A 15567-nucleotide genomic window follows, 5' to 3' on the forward strand; every position below is an offset into this window, starting at 1 on the left:
AAAAAAAAAAAAAAAACAGAACCTACTGAATAAAATTGTAGGTATGCTCTAAATATCTGCTTTCAAGAAGTAAATTTGTTTTAGTTCTAGTTTGTTAGTCTTGTCTTGGTTCATACTAAAAAAAAATTGTCAACTATAATCCTATCACAGGTAGACTGGTTTGATTGGTTATGTAGGTATTGATAGTCCTGAATTTTAACGAATGCGGTTTTGGGATACAAAAAAAAAAAAAAAAAAACAGAGCCTACCGAATAAAATTGTTGGTATGCTCTAAATATCTGTTTTCAAGAAGTAAATTTGTTTTAGTTCTAGTTTGTTAGTCTTGTCTTGGTTCATACTAAAAAAAAAAGTCAACTATAATTCTAGCATAGGTAGACTGGGTTTGATTGGTTATGTAGGTATTGATAGTGCTGAATTTTAACGAATGCGGTTTTGGGATACCAATTTGATAAAGCATGTGCTGGGTGTTGGGAGCTCTAGTTTACCTAAAAACCTCTTTCATTGCTTTACTCTCAATCAGTGAAAATCTGTAGACGCTCTATGATAATCTCTGTCTTTAGAAGATTTACAATTTCCATTATTTTTTTTTCAGAGGTATTGATAGTGCTGAATTTTAACGAATGCGGTTTTGGGATACCAATTTGATAAAGCATGTGCTGGGTGTTGGGAGCTCTAGTTTAACTAAAAACCTCTTTCATTGCTTTACTCTCAATCAGTGAAAATCTGTAGACGCTCTATGATCATCTCTGTCTTTAGAAGATTTACAATTTCCATTATTTTTTTCATTAGAATTTTTTAAAGCTCAGTTATCAAGGCTCAGTAGCAGATTAACACCAATAGCTTCAAACATAATTATAATTTAATATTTTATCAATTGACCAGAATTATTTGACTTTTTATTTCATTTCTTTAAATCAATTATATTATTTAGCGGGAGAAAGTATCTTTATAATATTAGGTTTTATTGTCTATTTTAAGGTCTTAGAATCTTTAGATAGATAAATCAAACGAACAATACCGAAGACTATTTTACCACATTCCTTTTTAAAAAAGAGAAAAAAGGTATTTATTTTTCATCTTTTCCTTTCAAGATGTCTCCATTTTAGAAGTCTACTGAGTTCCATGTTACTCATTAGTCTGTTAGCGGGAGAAAGTATCTTTATAATATTAGGTTTTATTGTCTATTTTAAGGTCTTAGAATCTTTAGATAGATAAATCAAACGAACAATGGAACAGAGAAAAAAGGTATTTTCATCTTTTACTTTCAAGATGTCTCCATTTTAGAAGTCTACTGAGTTCCATGTTACTCATTAGTCTGTTGTAAGGTTTTTGTCCCTTTAACTATAACAAAAAGTTAATTTTATTGTATTTTTATTTAGAGGTTTATTGAATTTCTTTTGGAACTAGTTAGTTTTTTTTTTCTTTCCCCCCTTTTTAAAATCTCAGCTTAGATGTATAATTTTTATTAATTTTATACTAAATACTTAAAGTTGTTTCGTTAAGCCCAGCAGTTGAAAATGCCTTGACAGAATATTTTGAAAATACTTTCCTGTCCACCTCTTCTTCTTCTTCTTCTTCTTCTTCTTCTTCTTCTTCACCTCTTCCCGTGTACAGACGGGGTCGGTGTTTTTCGTCAGCCTCTCTATCAGCCCTAACTTAGGGTGATTACTTTGGGCTGACATTTGGTTTTGGCCACAAATATTACAAGTGGATGGATGCCCTTCGCACTCAACCTTTGCTATATCTTTAGCAAGGGAAATTCAGGCTGGTATACTCCCTGTTTAAAGTCCCCCTGCCAAACTAAGCTACTCCCTGTTTAACGTACCCCAGCCAGACACTTTTCTGTCCACCAATATAATTTCGTTTCTTCTAATTTCAGGTTAATGTCCACCAATATAATTTCGTTTGCTCTAATTTCAATTCCATGTCCACCAATATAATTTCATCTCCTCTAATTTCAGTTTCATGCCCACTAATAAGATCCCATCTCCTCTAATTTCAATTTCATGTCCACCAATATAATTTCGTTTCCTCTAATTTCAGTTTGTTATACTATATTATTAGTTGCGTTTCTTCTACTTACAGTTCGTGGTTGGTTTCTTCTCATTCCTGGTGTTGTTGTGTTGTGAGGGCGCCACTGCGGCATGTCGGGCGGCCATGGTACCCCTTCATGCGTCCTTTGGGTTAATCACTTTCATGATGGCCATTGCTACCTGTCTGACCGGAATCACTCAACGAGTCTACTTGACCATTGGGTAAGAATCGGTTAAGTTTTATTCTGATAGAAACATCTTAGGGTGGAAAGTAAAGCAAAAACACATTTTATTTTTTAACATTAGACTCATTAGAGAGTTTTTGTAACCAAAATTAACGTCCCGTCCCGTTAACTGAACTCTTTAACGTTATTTGACGAAAACTTTTGTTTCTGCGCATCCTTTGGGTTAATCACTTTCATGATGGCCATTGCTACCTGTCTGACCGGAATCACTCAACGAGTCTACTTGACCATTGGGTAAGAATGGGTTAATTTACATAATTATTATCATGGAAAACATCATGGGGTTAAGGAAAGTAAAGAAAAAACTTGACCATTGGATAAGAATGGGTTATTTTATATTCTCATAGAAACATCTTAGGGTGGAAAGTAAAGCAAAAACACATTTTATTTCTCAACATTAGCGATTTTTTTCAACCAAAATTAGCGTCCCATTAACTTAACTCTTTAACGTTATTTGACGAAAACTTGTTTCTGCGCATGTGCAGATACGTGTTTTGGTCAACTTGCGTCTTACGTTTCAATTATCGTCACGTAAATTAGCAGTGCAAAAACTCTCTAATAGTGAGAGCATCTTTTACAAAAATCATTCGGTATTGAGGGTTCGTGCATTCGGTATTGAGAGAGCATGCACAGAAGTTAACAATAATTTCAACATGCAACATGAACTTGTAGACTAGGATTAAAAACATTTATCTATAGATCTTTTAATACCTAGACACATAATTTTGATCATTTTGTTGGTGGAGATGTCCAAATTACAATCTTCAATTTACATGCTTAGTTTATGGGTATTTGGTTACATCCACTAATGTGTTAGTGGAGATGCCAAAATTACTTCTCCACATTACACGTGTAATGTACTTCAAACGAGACATTTTAACACTGGAAAACCTCACGCAACCCTAGTGATATGCGTACTTCTTGAATTTGTTTTGTCAAGTGTTATTCTCATTCTTCTTTCATTTCTTATTCGTTATTCTATCTGTTATTGTTCAACTCGTTATCCCCAACTATCCCGTCCTCATTTCGTCCACCTCCTCATTTTCAGCGACCAGTATGGCAGTTTTCCACAAGAAGCGATGATCATCAACGCCTTAGCGATGGTTCTTATCGCTACCGGCGTGTTTATGGCGTATGCTCTGAAGCGACGCGATTTCAGATATGCCGGCAGAATCCTAGTGAGCTCCAATGACATTTAGGGATCGAACTTCTAGGCTGAGCGCCCACGGCGTGGAATTTTACGAGTAGAAACTTGTATTGAACCCCCTGGCCTTCCTCTATGGTCGAGTGGTTAAGAGAAACTCTCTTATGAACACTGACTCCCAATGTGGAGGTACGAGGTTCGAACCCTGGTAAAAAGACCCCGAAAATATGAAGCACAATAATAATTATGTTATTTTTTTTTCAAGTTGCTCCGTAGAAGTTCAGTTTAAAACAGTTCGTTTTTTTCCTTCAAAGATTCTGGTTCTTTATTCTGATTTTTTTTTAATCATTTTGCAGCTGACATCCAAAAGAGACTAGTCTTTAGACTCCCATGTAAAATTTTTAGATTTTTGTGAAAGGCTAGTTAGGTTAAAGTATTAGATGTGTAGTTAGGCACTTGTACTCCATTTCCATTTTGTTATCTTCTTATTCCTCTTCTTTTCTTCTTCTGTGTTCTCCTTTTTCGAAAGTTTGTCTGATGCGAGGAGAAAGAAGGAGAATATTTCGTCGCCTGTCTCCCGGTCTAATTTTCCAGGGAATACAAACTCCACGTTTTTTTTTTTTTTTAATTTGCTCCGTGGACGTTCAGCCTACAAAAGTCAATTTTTTCCCTTAAAAAAATCTGGTTCTTTAGTCTGATTTTTTTAAATCATTTTGCAGCTGACATCCAAAAGACACTAGTCTTTAGATAATTATGCTTTTTGTGAAAGGCTAGGTTAGGTTAAAATATTAGATGTGTAGTTAGGCACTTGTACTCCATTTTGTTTTCTTCTTCTTCTTCCTCTTCTTTTCTTCTTCTGTGTTCTCCTTTTTCGAAAGTTTGTCTGATGCGAGGAGAAAGAAGGAGAATATTTCGTCGTCTGTCTCCCGGTCTAATTTTCCAGGGAATACGAACTCCACCTTCTTTTCATAACTTTAGCTATTCTTTTCATACAAGTTAATACGATTATCGCTTGCTTCCTCTAATATCTAATGCTCACTTTTCTCTCTTATGATCTCACAACTCATGCACATTTCTTCCGCTTTTTTTAGGTGTTGTTTTATAAATTTAATATTAGATAGTTGTATTAAATAATAATAAATTTCAAGCTTGTTTGATCAGTTTATTGGTTAATGGGTAAAGTAGACATGAAGTTATGTGGGGGTAGAGGGGGAAAAGAGGAACTTAACCGAGCTGAACTCGAACCACCAACCTCCAGATCCGAAGATGACTGCGCTCATTAGTACACCACGTAAGGCCTGTTCCTACTTGTTCGGAAAAAAAATCGTGTCGTGCCTAAGTGGGAACACTCTCATTTAAATCATATTGCCTACAGGACATTCGGAAAAAAATCGGACGAAACTCACGACAAGTAGGAACGGGCCCTTTCTCGGGTGCATCAGGCAGGATTATTGTATATTAACTCTATGCATGTGGATCACAGATTGAATAACAAATGCACCGTAACGATCGGATTAGATTCGACATTGAAATGACCTTTACAATGATCTAGGACCTAAGTATAGTATATCTAGTTAGTGTAGATAAGGCACCAATCATGATGTATGCATGTGGATCACAGATTGAATAACAAATGCACCGTAACGATCGGATTAGATTCGACATTGAAATGACCTTTACAATGATCTAGGCTAGGACTAGGACATAAGTAGTGTAGATAAGGCACCAATCATGATGCTTTCATCTATTCCAACATCTATTTCGTTCAGAGTACCTGGAAGTTATTAATCTTACACTGGCATCTCACGTTACGACCTATCTGACAGATATAAATAACTGCCGAGTTAAATAACTCGAGTTACAACCTGAGTAGCTGACCTTAGAATATCAAAATTTCCTTAGTTGAACGGTTTTTTGAGACATTTTTTGATTAAGACCCCCCAAAAAAGTTAGTATTCTTTGGAGCCATACTGGCCCTAAATCATCTCACGTTACGACCTATCTGACAGATATAAATAACTGCCGAGTTAAATAACTCGAGTTACAACCTGAGTAGCTGACCTTAGAATAACAAAATTTCCTTAGTTGAACGGTTTTTTGAGACATTTTTTGATTACCCCAAAAGACCCCCCAAAAAGTTAGTGTTCTTTGGAGACATACTGGCCCTAAAAGTTTTTCGGCAAATATTGTCGGTTTAATGTCTTACTTTGTTGCTCTTTCACCAGACATTTTATCACAAAGCATGGTAGTTTGTAGAATTCGGCAGATACCGGGAACTGTGGAAACTTCATCTGTGTGAACCATATTATGGTTCCTTATTAAGGGAAATGAAATGAGCGAAGTTCTTTTTGGAACGGAGTATTGTTTGTTCTAAATATTGTCGGTCAATGTCTTACTTTGTTGCTCTTTCACCAGACATTTTATCACAAAGCATGGTAGTTTGTAGAATTTGGCAGATACCTACGAGGAACTGTGGAAACTTCATCTGTGTGAACAATAAGCGAAATTAAAAGAGCTAAATATAGACTGAATTCTGATATTATGGACTCACAGTTTCATAGAGTTCATGGACATGAACTTGGGTTTCATGGACCCTAAAGTCTCATAGAATCCAACTTGTGTTTCATCGGTGCTAGTGAAGTTTCCACAGTCAGGTAGGGCCATCGGCTTTAATAAACGCCCTTGGTCACTGCGACCTGGTTAGATCTTTTGTGACAATCCATCCATACTAGGAAATAGACACCTTATTGATATGTCTTGTAATGATTTTTCTTTGAGAACAAGAGTTAAATGGATTGATCTAAATTATTTTCGACCAATTCAATCGGGTGATTGAAGGCAGGGTACAATAAAATGGCGAAAATATTGTTGGTCTTTGCTGTCCAACTCCGGGAGTACCAAATGTCCTATCGATTCCGAAATCCAATGGGAAAATTTCCATGACGTCTACAATAGTCTACATATGTTTTTCGAATTTCATCAAATTTGGACTAACCGTCCGACAGTTGGGCGGATTTTATCCTGATGGGATAATGTTCGTTTTCGGAACGGCTGGCTTTCTCCTATCCGTCTTCCTTCTCTCTTCGATTTCGGGACGATAAGACCATAGCAGTTACAGCTCCCTCTGTCAAACCTCTTAAAAAAAAAAAAAAGTTATCAGGGAACAAACAAAGGAACAGTCAAATTAAAGGCCAATTCGTTGTTAAATGTCTTGGTTGACCAAATCTCACGACGCGAACCCCACGTAACAATGATCGTTTCATCAAGCAACAATGGAACCTTTGAGTTCGAAACAGAAAATGCCAAAATTCCTTGTTGAACATTTTTGTCAAATCGAGCGGCGGGCCGAGAGGTGCGCAAATGTCAAGAGTTCGAAACAATGCTATGCCCGGCCTGAGAAAAGAACGAGGGTGCCCTTAAGCCCAATCGAGTGACTGGGTTCCTCGACACTTTACTAACTTGTGGCACTCCATCACTAATTTTTACTTTCCTTAGCCTATAGGAAGGAAAGTAATGTAACTTCTGAGTGTATTAATTACGAAAGTCACGAAACAGAGTTTCGAAACATTTCGGTATTTTTTTCAATAAAATCGGACACACCGAGAGCTCATACTGAAACAAAGAACTTCATTTAAATCTCGTCTCTCCGGTCCACACTTCCTGACTTCATCGGAACTGGGGGAGCACCTCTGTTTAGTTCGCGTATATTGAGTTTGCCATATTGTCAAGTCTTTTGGTGTTGCGTACGCTACCAGTAAACATCGGTCCGACAGTTCAAAGGCTCGACAGTGCAAACACCCCGCGTCTCACACCGGTACTTACGTCATTTCTGCGACAGTAGTGTGCGCTAACTAGTTGTACATAGGTAAATAAATAACCTCATATAATATGGGCAAAAATTTTGATTTTTAGATTGTGTGTGTGTGTGTGTGTGTGTGTGTGTGTGTGTGTGTGTGTGTGTGTGTGTGTGTGTGTGTGTGTGTGTGTGTGTGTGTGTGTGTGTGTGTGTGTGTGTGTGTGTGTGTGTGTGTGTGTGTGTGTGTGTGTGTGTGTGTGTGTGTGTGTGTGTGTGTGTGTGTGTGTGTGTGTGTGTGTGTGTGTGTGTGTGTGTGTGTGTGTGTGTGTGTGTGTGTGTGTGTGTGTGTGTGTGTGTGTGTGTGTGTGTGTGTGTGTGTGTGTGTGTGTGTGTGTGTGTGTGTGTGTGTGTGTGTGTGTGTGTGTGTGTGTGTGTGTGTGTGTGTGTGTGTGTGTGTGTGTGTGTGTGTGTGTGTGTGTGTGTGTGTGTGTGTGTGTGTGTGTGTGTGTGTGTGTGTGTGTGTGTGTGTGTGTGTGTGTGTGTGTGTGTGTTTTTGTGCCGTAATAAGGGATAGTTTGTGTCTTAAATTGAGAAGTCTTTAGAAGATAACTGTCGTATCAGTTGTTTCGGCAAATACTCATCATCACATTTATTACACCTATTTTTCCCCCCCATTGTGTTACTTACATTGGGCGCGTAGTCGCGTAGTTTAGTAGGGTGTATTCGCCTGAAAAACCAAATCTATTTTTACTTTCCTTATCCTATAGGAAGGAAAGTAATGTAATCGGGTCAAAATTTCGATGGTCAGTTTTTAGTGCCAAAACACGTTTTGAGGTTCCTAGAGCCTAAATGCCTAAATCCAAAGTTTCAGCCATTGGTCCGTGTGTATGTCTGTCTGTAAACAAAATATCTCGAGAACGGTAAGAGCTAGAGAGTTGAAATTTGGTATCTAGATGTCAAATGTGACAAGGATGCGACACGAAACTTTTGGTTAGGATCGGTGCAACGGTTGGCGGCATTTTACCGCTTTTTGGCGGTTTTCGGTGTAATTTAACAATATCTCGGGAACGGTATAAGCTAAAGACTTGAAATTTGGTATGTAGTTCACAAATGTGACAAGAATGCAACACAAAACGTTTGGTTAAAATAGGTGCTGCGGTTGGCGGTATTTTGACCGCTTTTTGGTGGGTTTCGACCGTTTTTTGGCGGTTTTCAGCTTTATCGACTAAACGGTTAGAGATATTGTAAATGTTACAACAGAACACCCAAATAAGCACCATTCAATAGGATAAGGAAAGTCGTGTGATGTCCACACCAGATTTTTTTTTTTTTTTTTTTTTTTTCATAATTAAAGCTTAAAGTCGCGCGACTACGCTTACAATGTGATACGGGCCTTGTTCTTGGAGTTCTTGCCTCTGTAGTTGTCTTCTTGTTGCACCAAACCAGTTGTAACGATTTGACCTAGGAGTATACTGTATAGGTAATAGCAGGTCGATTACCCAGACCATAGGAATTGTTAGTTAGATTGTTGTAAGGATAATATTATAGTAGTTGTTGTAAAAAGATAATACTATAGTTTTTGTAAGGATAATATAGTAGTTGTGGTAAAGATAAATAAATTGTTTGCAGAAGTGGCGTGTCCGTAAAAGCTAGGGAAGCACCATTTTCGTCCTTTTCCCTTCCCAAGATTTTTACCACTTACCGAAAATTGCAAGTTCTTTCTCAATTCCACATAAAGGACTTTAAAAAATAAAATGAAAAAGGTTTTCATTTGAATCGCTCAAGAAATCCACTTTTTTTCTCTAAAAAATTCCAGTCCCGGGTGTTATTTTGGATTCTGAGACCGCTAGGAGATTGTTTTTAGCTCTTTTTCATCCTCATGAAACAAAATTGGACAAAGTTATGAGGGCTGGGCTTTTGGGACCTGAAAATGAGTCTTCCTCTTTACTCGACCTTATCCCAATTCTTCTATTTGGGGTCGTCGACTTGTAAATGAGTATAAACTATGAAGCTTCCCCTTTGTAATCTCACTACACTCCACTGATAGTAAGAGATGAAGTCCTTGAGGTGAAATACCCACTTCAGATCTCATTGTTTCAGATTAAGTACCTGGTGATAAGAGTAGTGGATACCTAGATATCTGCACCTGGTAATAGTGCTTACCTATTACCTAGGTACCTATTGTACTAACTACATAATATCTGATTTGATGATTATTTCCAGGCAGCAGATGGACTCAAGCTGCCTGATTGGGTGTCAGAAATCTATGATTCTACATTACTCGGATTTCTAGATATTCTCATGAATGTGATTGTTACTACGGCTGAACAAAAGCGACTGATCACAGGTAAAAAAAAAAAAGGAATTTTATTTGTGTTAAGCATATTTAAATGCTTGTCACAAACATCGTTCCCCGATTATTTCACCTAGATAAATTTCATGACATGACTTGGACTCGAACCACCAACCTCCAGATCCAAAGTCCAACGCGTTAACAACTGCACCACTGAGGTTGGTGACTGATCACAGGTAATCAAATAGATCTACAAGTGCGAATTCTGCAAATTCTTTACAATAGTATTAATAGCTCAGATGGATTAAATGCCCTAGCCTAAGAGCACTGTGATACCAGAACGTAATGCCCTTTCACTTTTCATGAACAACCTTTGGCCAACATCAGTAATGTGGAAATTCGAGTGGAAATACATAACCTAGGTATTGTACCTAAATAGGAACAATTGGTTGGGTCTTTGTCGTTGTTCTTTGAGATAGTGTTATCAGAGGAACATATTGATGATGAATCATTCTTTCTTTCCTTTCCATTCATTTTTTTCTTCTTCTCTTCTGTGATAAACATGTTACCTTAATTTTTAATTTGTTAATAAGACCGATTAATTTTTTTTATTTGTATTTAATAACGTATGTCAACATTATCCGATTGATTTTATTTATACCACTGATGTTGTAATCATTTCTGTGATGTGTGCAATGAAAAAAAAATACAAATTCAATTATCTGATGGAATACCTAATCAAATCTTATCTCCCATCAAATTGAATTTTTCAAACCTAACTACATCACTCATTTTTCTACAGTTTTAAGCAAGTGTATATTTAGATTTTCCTTAAAATTTTCGTTTGATAAATTCTTTTTCTAAAAACCTTCGTCCAGTAACCATGTTTCAATCACTGCTCGCTGCCACCGCGGTTGTGTACTTGCTTTGTAATCTGGAGTTCGCATCTGCGTTGGAGAGTAAAGAAACTTTGGAGTTCGTCAGCATTGTAAGAATCTTTGTATTACCTTTCTATTTTGGGGGAGATTCCCACAGTTGTGCAGGTCACTTGAAAATTCTGAGGTTAGAAGATTACCAAAAATGTCTACAAAACCATCGACCCTCACAGAAAGAAATACTCAGCTCAATTTCTTCATTTTTTGCGAGGGTCAGAGAGGGTCAGTACTATGGTCAGTGCTCCGTTGGGGACCCTTCTATTCATTAGAATGGTTTGTTTATTTACTCTTGGGTCGGTACTAGGGCAGGGTCAGTTTTTGATGCCAAAACACGTTTTGAGGTCCCTAGAGCCTAAATCCAAAGTTTCAGCCATTGGTCCGTGAGCTTGCTTTCGAGATGTACAGAAGCGAGTCAAATCAGTATACGGTCAAAGTAAGTGACTTGGTGGGGGTTAGTCTCTTTTGTAGGTCGGTGGACCATAGTTTCCCTGAAAGCCCGATTCCTGCTATTTGTTTAGGCCACTCTCCAGTCACAGAGGAATAGTGAAACATTTTACACCCGATAGGAGTAATCATACTTCTTGACACTGATTTTGATCCAGCAAAAGAACTGAATTGAAGTCCATCTGTCTTGGAGCAAGCATCGCGTTTTTAAGAAAAGAACAGGATAGCCAGTCTAGTTAGCTTGGTTGGTAGTGCGTCTGTCTTGTAAGCGCTAGGCCCTGGATTAGATTCCCGCCCCGGCGGCCGATTTTACCCTGAACGGATAATGTTCGTTCTCGGAACGGCTAGATTTCTTCAATCCTGTCTTCCTTTTCTCTTCGATTTCAGGACAAGACCTGAGCAGTTACAGTCCTTCTATCAAAGCTCAAAAAAAAAAAGGTTAATAGAAAACCAGTCGCCAGCCGTTCCGTTCCGGGAACGAGTCTTATCTGGATAAAGACCTTTTCCGAACAAAGTTCTCTGGGGCATGAAATGGTTAATGACATTTTCACCATTATTTTTTGCAAGATGCCAGAACGGGTTAATAACATTTTGCGAAAACCACTACTATAATAGAGCTTGTTATTTCCAGGTGTTTCGGCATGGTAACAGAGCTCCACTTGTACATTACAAGAATGATCCGTATAAAGGAAAGTTCCCTGATGGTGTAGGACAACTCACCAAAGTAAGTTCGATTCCAAATATCATACCTACCGTACCAATCCAAGTTCTATTGAAATAATGGAGTAACTTTTTTGAAGAGGTTTGATAGAGGGAACTGTAACTGCTAAGGTCTTATCGTCTCGAAAGCGATGAGAGAAAGAATACAGGATAGGAGAAAGCCAGCCGTTCCGAGAACGAACCTATTTAGGAGAAAATCCGCCCTGGGCGGGAATAGAACCCTCTTTTTTAAGATGAGTGTTTCACCACCGCTTTTTTTTTCATAGCAATGAAATAACTGATGCTATAGACGTTTCTGGTCTGTGTCGTAGCATGCCCGTCCCGTAGTATGTCCTTCCTCAGATGGGCGATAAGATGAGGGACATTGATGTGATATTCTAAGTCTATAGCAGTTGTTTCATTGCTACGAAATAACAGCGGTGGTGAAACACTCATCTTTCAAAAATCATATTTATCATAAACAAATACATCATGAGTTAGGCAATTATTGCGTCCAATCAAAGAAAAAGAATCCAAATGTATAAGTACATATCTATATTACCTATGAATATCAATATTCTTCTGTATGCGACTATCAATATGTTGTGATTGTGACTCATACTTACTTCTTTTTTTTTCAAGAGATTGGATAGAGGGAACTGTAAGTGCTAAGGTCTTATCGCCCCGAAATAGAAGAGAGAAGGAAGACGGGATAGGAGAAAGCCAGCCGTTCCGAGAACGAATATTATCCAGATAAAATCCGCCCCGGGTGGAAATCGAACCCGCGGCCTAGCGCTTACAAGACAGACGCGCTAGCAACCAAGCTAACTAGGCTGGCTTAGTCTTAGTCTGGACTTTAAACGAACAAGTTGTTCTAAACTGACTCTAAATAAAGCACTACTTATAATATACTTTTTTTTTCTTTTCCCACCAGAAAGGCAAAGCGAACATGTACCAGAAGGGCAAAGTCCTGCGTAAGATGTACGATGGATTTATAGGGCGTAACTTCAGATCGGATGAACTATACTGCACCAGTACGAGTTCAGATAGAACACTGATGACAGCACAAGTGGTACTGGCCGGCATGTACCCTCCAGTGGACAGCTATCATCATTTAGATCCTCATCTAGCCTGGCAGCCTATCCCCGTGCATGAAGATTCACCGGATAAGTCTTCGGTAAGTTGTAGGACCAAGTGACTACATCGGATGGGCGATAAGAGACACAATACCTACTTCCCATTTTGGTGCTGGGTCAACACGAGAACATCAAAAAGTAACCAGTACAAATTTTTGTCGATGGTGGGAATCGAACCCGGGACCTTCTAATGACATTGACGAGAAGTTGGAGTGATGTATTTTGGAATGGTTGGAAATCCATCAAGGCTCATCACTCCAAAAAATTGCTTACGGTTTCCCCATTGACGTCGAATCTTGAAAAAGGGCTACCATCATTAGTGACTACCTAGAGACTATCACCCCGGTGTATGTCAGAAAAAAATATATCCTTTCTTTACTCTGCCATGACCAATCGGCTACAACCGAAGCCGCTACAATAACTACTACTTATTCTGTTAAACCACTACGTTCTATGTATTTATTTCAGATATTCGGTCATGGCAGTCTATGTCCGCGGTACAGTCAGGTATTCTATGAGCAAATCAACAAGACTACAGAGACTCTCAAGAAGGAGGATCCTCATCTAGCCTGGCAGCCTATCCCCGTGCATGAAGATTCACCGGATAAGTCTTCGGTAAGTTGTAGGACCAAGTGACTACATCAGATGGGCGAGAAGAGACACAATAGGTACTTCCCATTTTGGTGCTGGGTCAACACGAGAACATCAAAAAGTAACCCGTAGGAATATTTGCAATCGAAAAACCAGTACAAATTTTTGTCGATGGTGGGAATCGAACCCAGGACCTTCTGATGACATTGACGAGAAGTTGGAGCGATGGATTTTGGAATGGTTGGAAATCCATCAAGGCTCATCACTCCAAAAAATTGCTTACGGTTTCCCCATTGACGTCGAATCTTGAAAAAAGGCTACCATCATTAGTGACTACCTAGAGACTAAAGACTATCACCCCGGTGTATGTCAGAAAAAAAAGATATCCTTTCTTTACTCTGCCATGACCAATCGGCTACAACCGAAGCCGCTACAACAACTACTACTTATTCTGTTAAACCACTACGTTCTATGTATTTATTTCAGATATTCGGTCATGGCAGCCTATGTCCGCGGTACAGTCAGGTATTCTATGAGCAAATCAACAAAACTACAGAGACTCTCAAGAAGGAAGGCCGAGTTCAGGAGGTGTTCCCCTATTGTGAGGCACACTGTGGGGAGCAGGTGCGGACTGTGGCTGATCTGGGACTACTGGTAGACGCCCTGAAATCTGAGGTATGACTATTCCATGCCTGGTTTTATCATGGTTGATGCTACCGCCGCAAGCCGCTTTTGGCTACTGGGCGACATTTTAACTCGGGGGAAAATTCTTCATAATCGTATGAATGCCTGATATTGTTACGAAAGTATGCAATACGAAATACATTACCCATTCAGTTTTTACTTTCCTTATCCTATAGGAAGGAAAGTAATGTAATCGGGTCAAAATTTCGATGGTCAGTTTTTAGTGCCAAAACACGTTTTGAGGTTCCTAGAGCCTAAATGCCTAAATCCAAAGTTTCAGCCATTGGTCCGTGTGTATGTCTGTCTGTAAACAAAATATCTCGAGAACGGTAAGAGCTAGAGAGTTGAAATTTGGTATCCAAGAAGGAGGGCCGAGTTCAGGAGGTGTTCCCCTATTGTGAGGCACACTGTGGGGAGCAGGTGCGGACTGTGGCTGATCTGGGACTACTGGTAGACGCCCTGAAATCTGAGGTATGACTATTCCATGCCTGGTTTTATCATGGTTGATGCTACCGCCGCAAGCCGCTTTTGGCTACTGGGCGACATTTTAACTCGGGGGAAAATTCTTCATAATCGTATGAATGCCTGATATTGTTACGAAAGTATGCAATACGAAATACATTACCCATTAAGAAAAAAATTGGTTAAGATCGGTGCATTGGTTGGCGGCTTTTTACCGCTTTTTGGCTGTTTTCGGTCTAGTTTAACAATATCTCGGAAACGGTATGAGCTAGAAACTTGAAATTTGGTATGTAGTTCACAAATGTGACAAGGATGCAACAGAAAACGTTTAGTTAAAATAGGTGATTTTTAGCCCTAAAAGTGTCTATTCCATTATCAACTACATAATATCTGATTTGATGATTATTTCCAGGCAGCAGATGGACTCAAGCTGCCTGATTGGGTGTCAGAAATCTATGATTCTACATTACTCGGATTTCTAGATATTCTCATGAATGTGATTGTTACTACGGCTGAACAAAAGCGACTGATCACAGGTAATCAAATAGATCTACAAGTGCGAATTCTGCAAATTCTTTACAATAGTATAAATAGCTCAGATGGATTAAATGCCCTAGCCTAAGAGCACTGTGATACCAGAACGTAATGCCCTTTCACTTTTCATGAACAACCTTTGGCCAACATCAGTAATGTAGAAATTCGAGTGCAAATTTTTGTCGGTAGTAAAAGTCTAACCCGGGACATTTTTGCAGGGCTAAAAAGCTCATTATTACTAAACACAGCTATAAATCTATTTCTCCCAGGTCCACTGCTCAAACAAATCCTGGACAATATGTCTGCCAAGTCCAAAGGTACACTCAAGCCTAATCACAAGATGGTGCTGTATTCCGGTCATGACTTCAGTATACTGGGACTACTAGGTTCTATCACTAAGAGCAAGAAGTTAATACCCCAACCAGAGTTTGGTGCTTCGCTTGCTTTCGAGATGTGACTTTATGGTGAATTTTCAAATTCATATTTCTACCTTTACAGGTAATGAATATTTCAATCTATTTCTGGGGATGTTTCAATTTATCTTCACCTGTAATAATTGGAACTATAATAT

General features: G+C 38.7%; 2 protein-coding genes across 3 annotated transcripts in view; both read left to right on the forward strand.

Annotated features, from left to right (window-relative positions):
• LOC103515724 (cytochrome b reductase 1) overlaps positions 1–3516 on the forward strand; it is a 30074-nt gene extending 26558 nt beyond the window's left edge. Inside the window, exons 4-6 of one of the 2 annotated variants that reach the window (XM_008480672.2) lie at positions 2086–2183; positions 2441–2512; positions 3327–3516. In XM_008480672.2, coding sequence (XP_008478894.1) covers positions 2086–2183; positions 2441–2512; positions 3327–3477 — 321 coding nt within the window. In that variant the 3' untranslated portion in view covers positions 3478–3516. Of the gene's footprint in view, positions 1–2085; positions 2256–2440; positions 2513–3326 lie in introns of both variants that reach the window. The other variant, XM_008480665.2, reaches the window with a different exon arrangement.
• Positions 3517–7145: 3629 nt separating this feature from the next.
• On the forward strand, positions 7146–15453 carry LOC103516061 (lysosomal acid phosphatase-like). Its single transcript, XM_026828209.1, has 7 exons — positions 7146–7287; positions 10314–10499; positions 11522–11614; positions 12524–12766; positions 13803–13991; positions 14875–14998; positions 15266–15453. The coding sequence occupies exons 2-7, from the start codon at positions 10395–10397 to the stop codon at positions 15451–15453; spliced, it is 942 nt and encodes a 313-aa protein (XP_026684010.1). The 5' UTR covers positions 7146–7287; positions 10314–10394.
• The last annotated feature ends 114 nt before the right edge of the window (positions 15454–15567 follow it).

Source organism: Diaphorina citri, unplaced genomic scaffold (genome assembly GCF_000475195.1).
Source record: "Diaphorina citri unplaced genomic scaffold, Diaci psyllid genome assembly version 1.1 scaffold50, whole genome shotgun sequence".
Lineage (NCBI taxonomy): Eukaryota > Metazoa > Arthropoda > Insecta > Hemiptera > Psyllidae > Diaphorina > Diaphorina citri.

Bases quoted from the DNA above. Each gene is read 5' to 3' on its own strand.
- LOC103516061 (XM_026828209.1), top strand. From the start codon at position 10,395: ATGTTTCAATCACTGCTCGCTGCCACCGCGGTTGTGTACTTGCTTTGT. The intron at 10,500-11,521 runs GTAAGAATCTTT...TGTTATTTCCAG, and splicing joins CTTTGGAGTTCGTCAGCATT to GTGTTTCGGCATGGTAACAG. The intron at 12,767-13,802 runs GTAAGTTGTAGG...TATTTATTTCAG, and splicing joins ATTCACCGGATAAGTCTTCG to ATATTCGGTCATGGCAGCCT.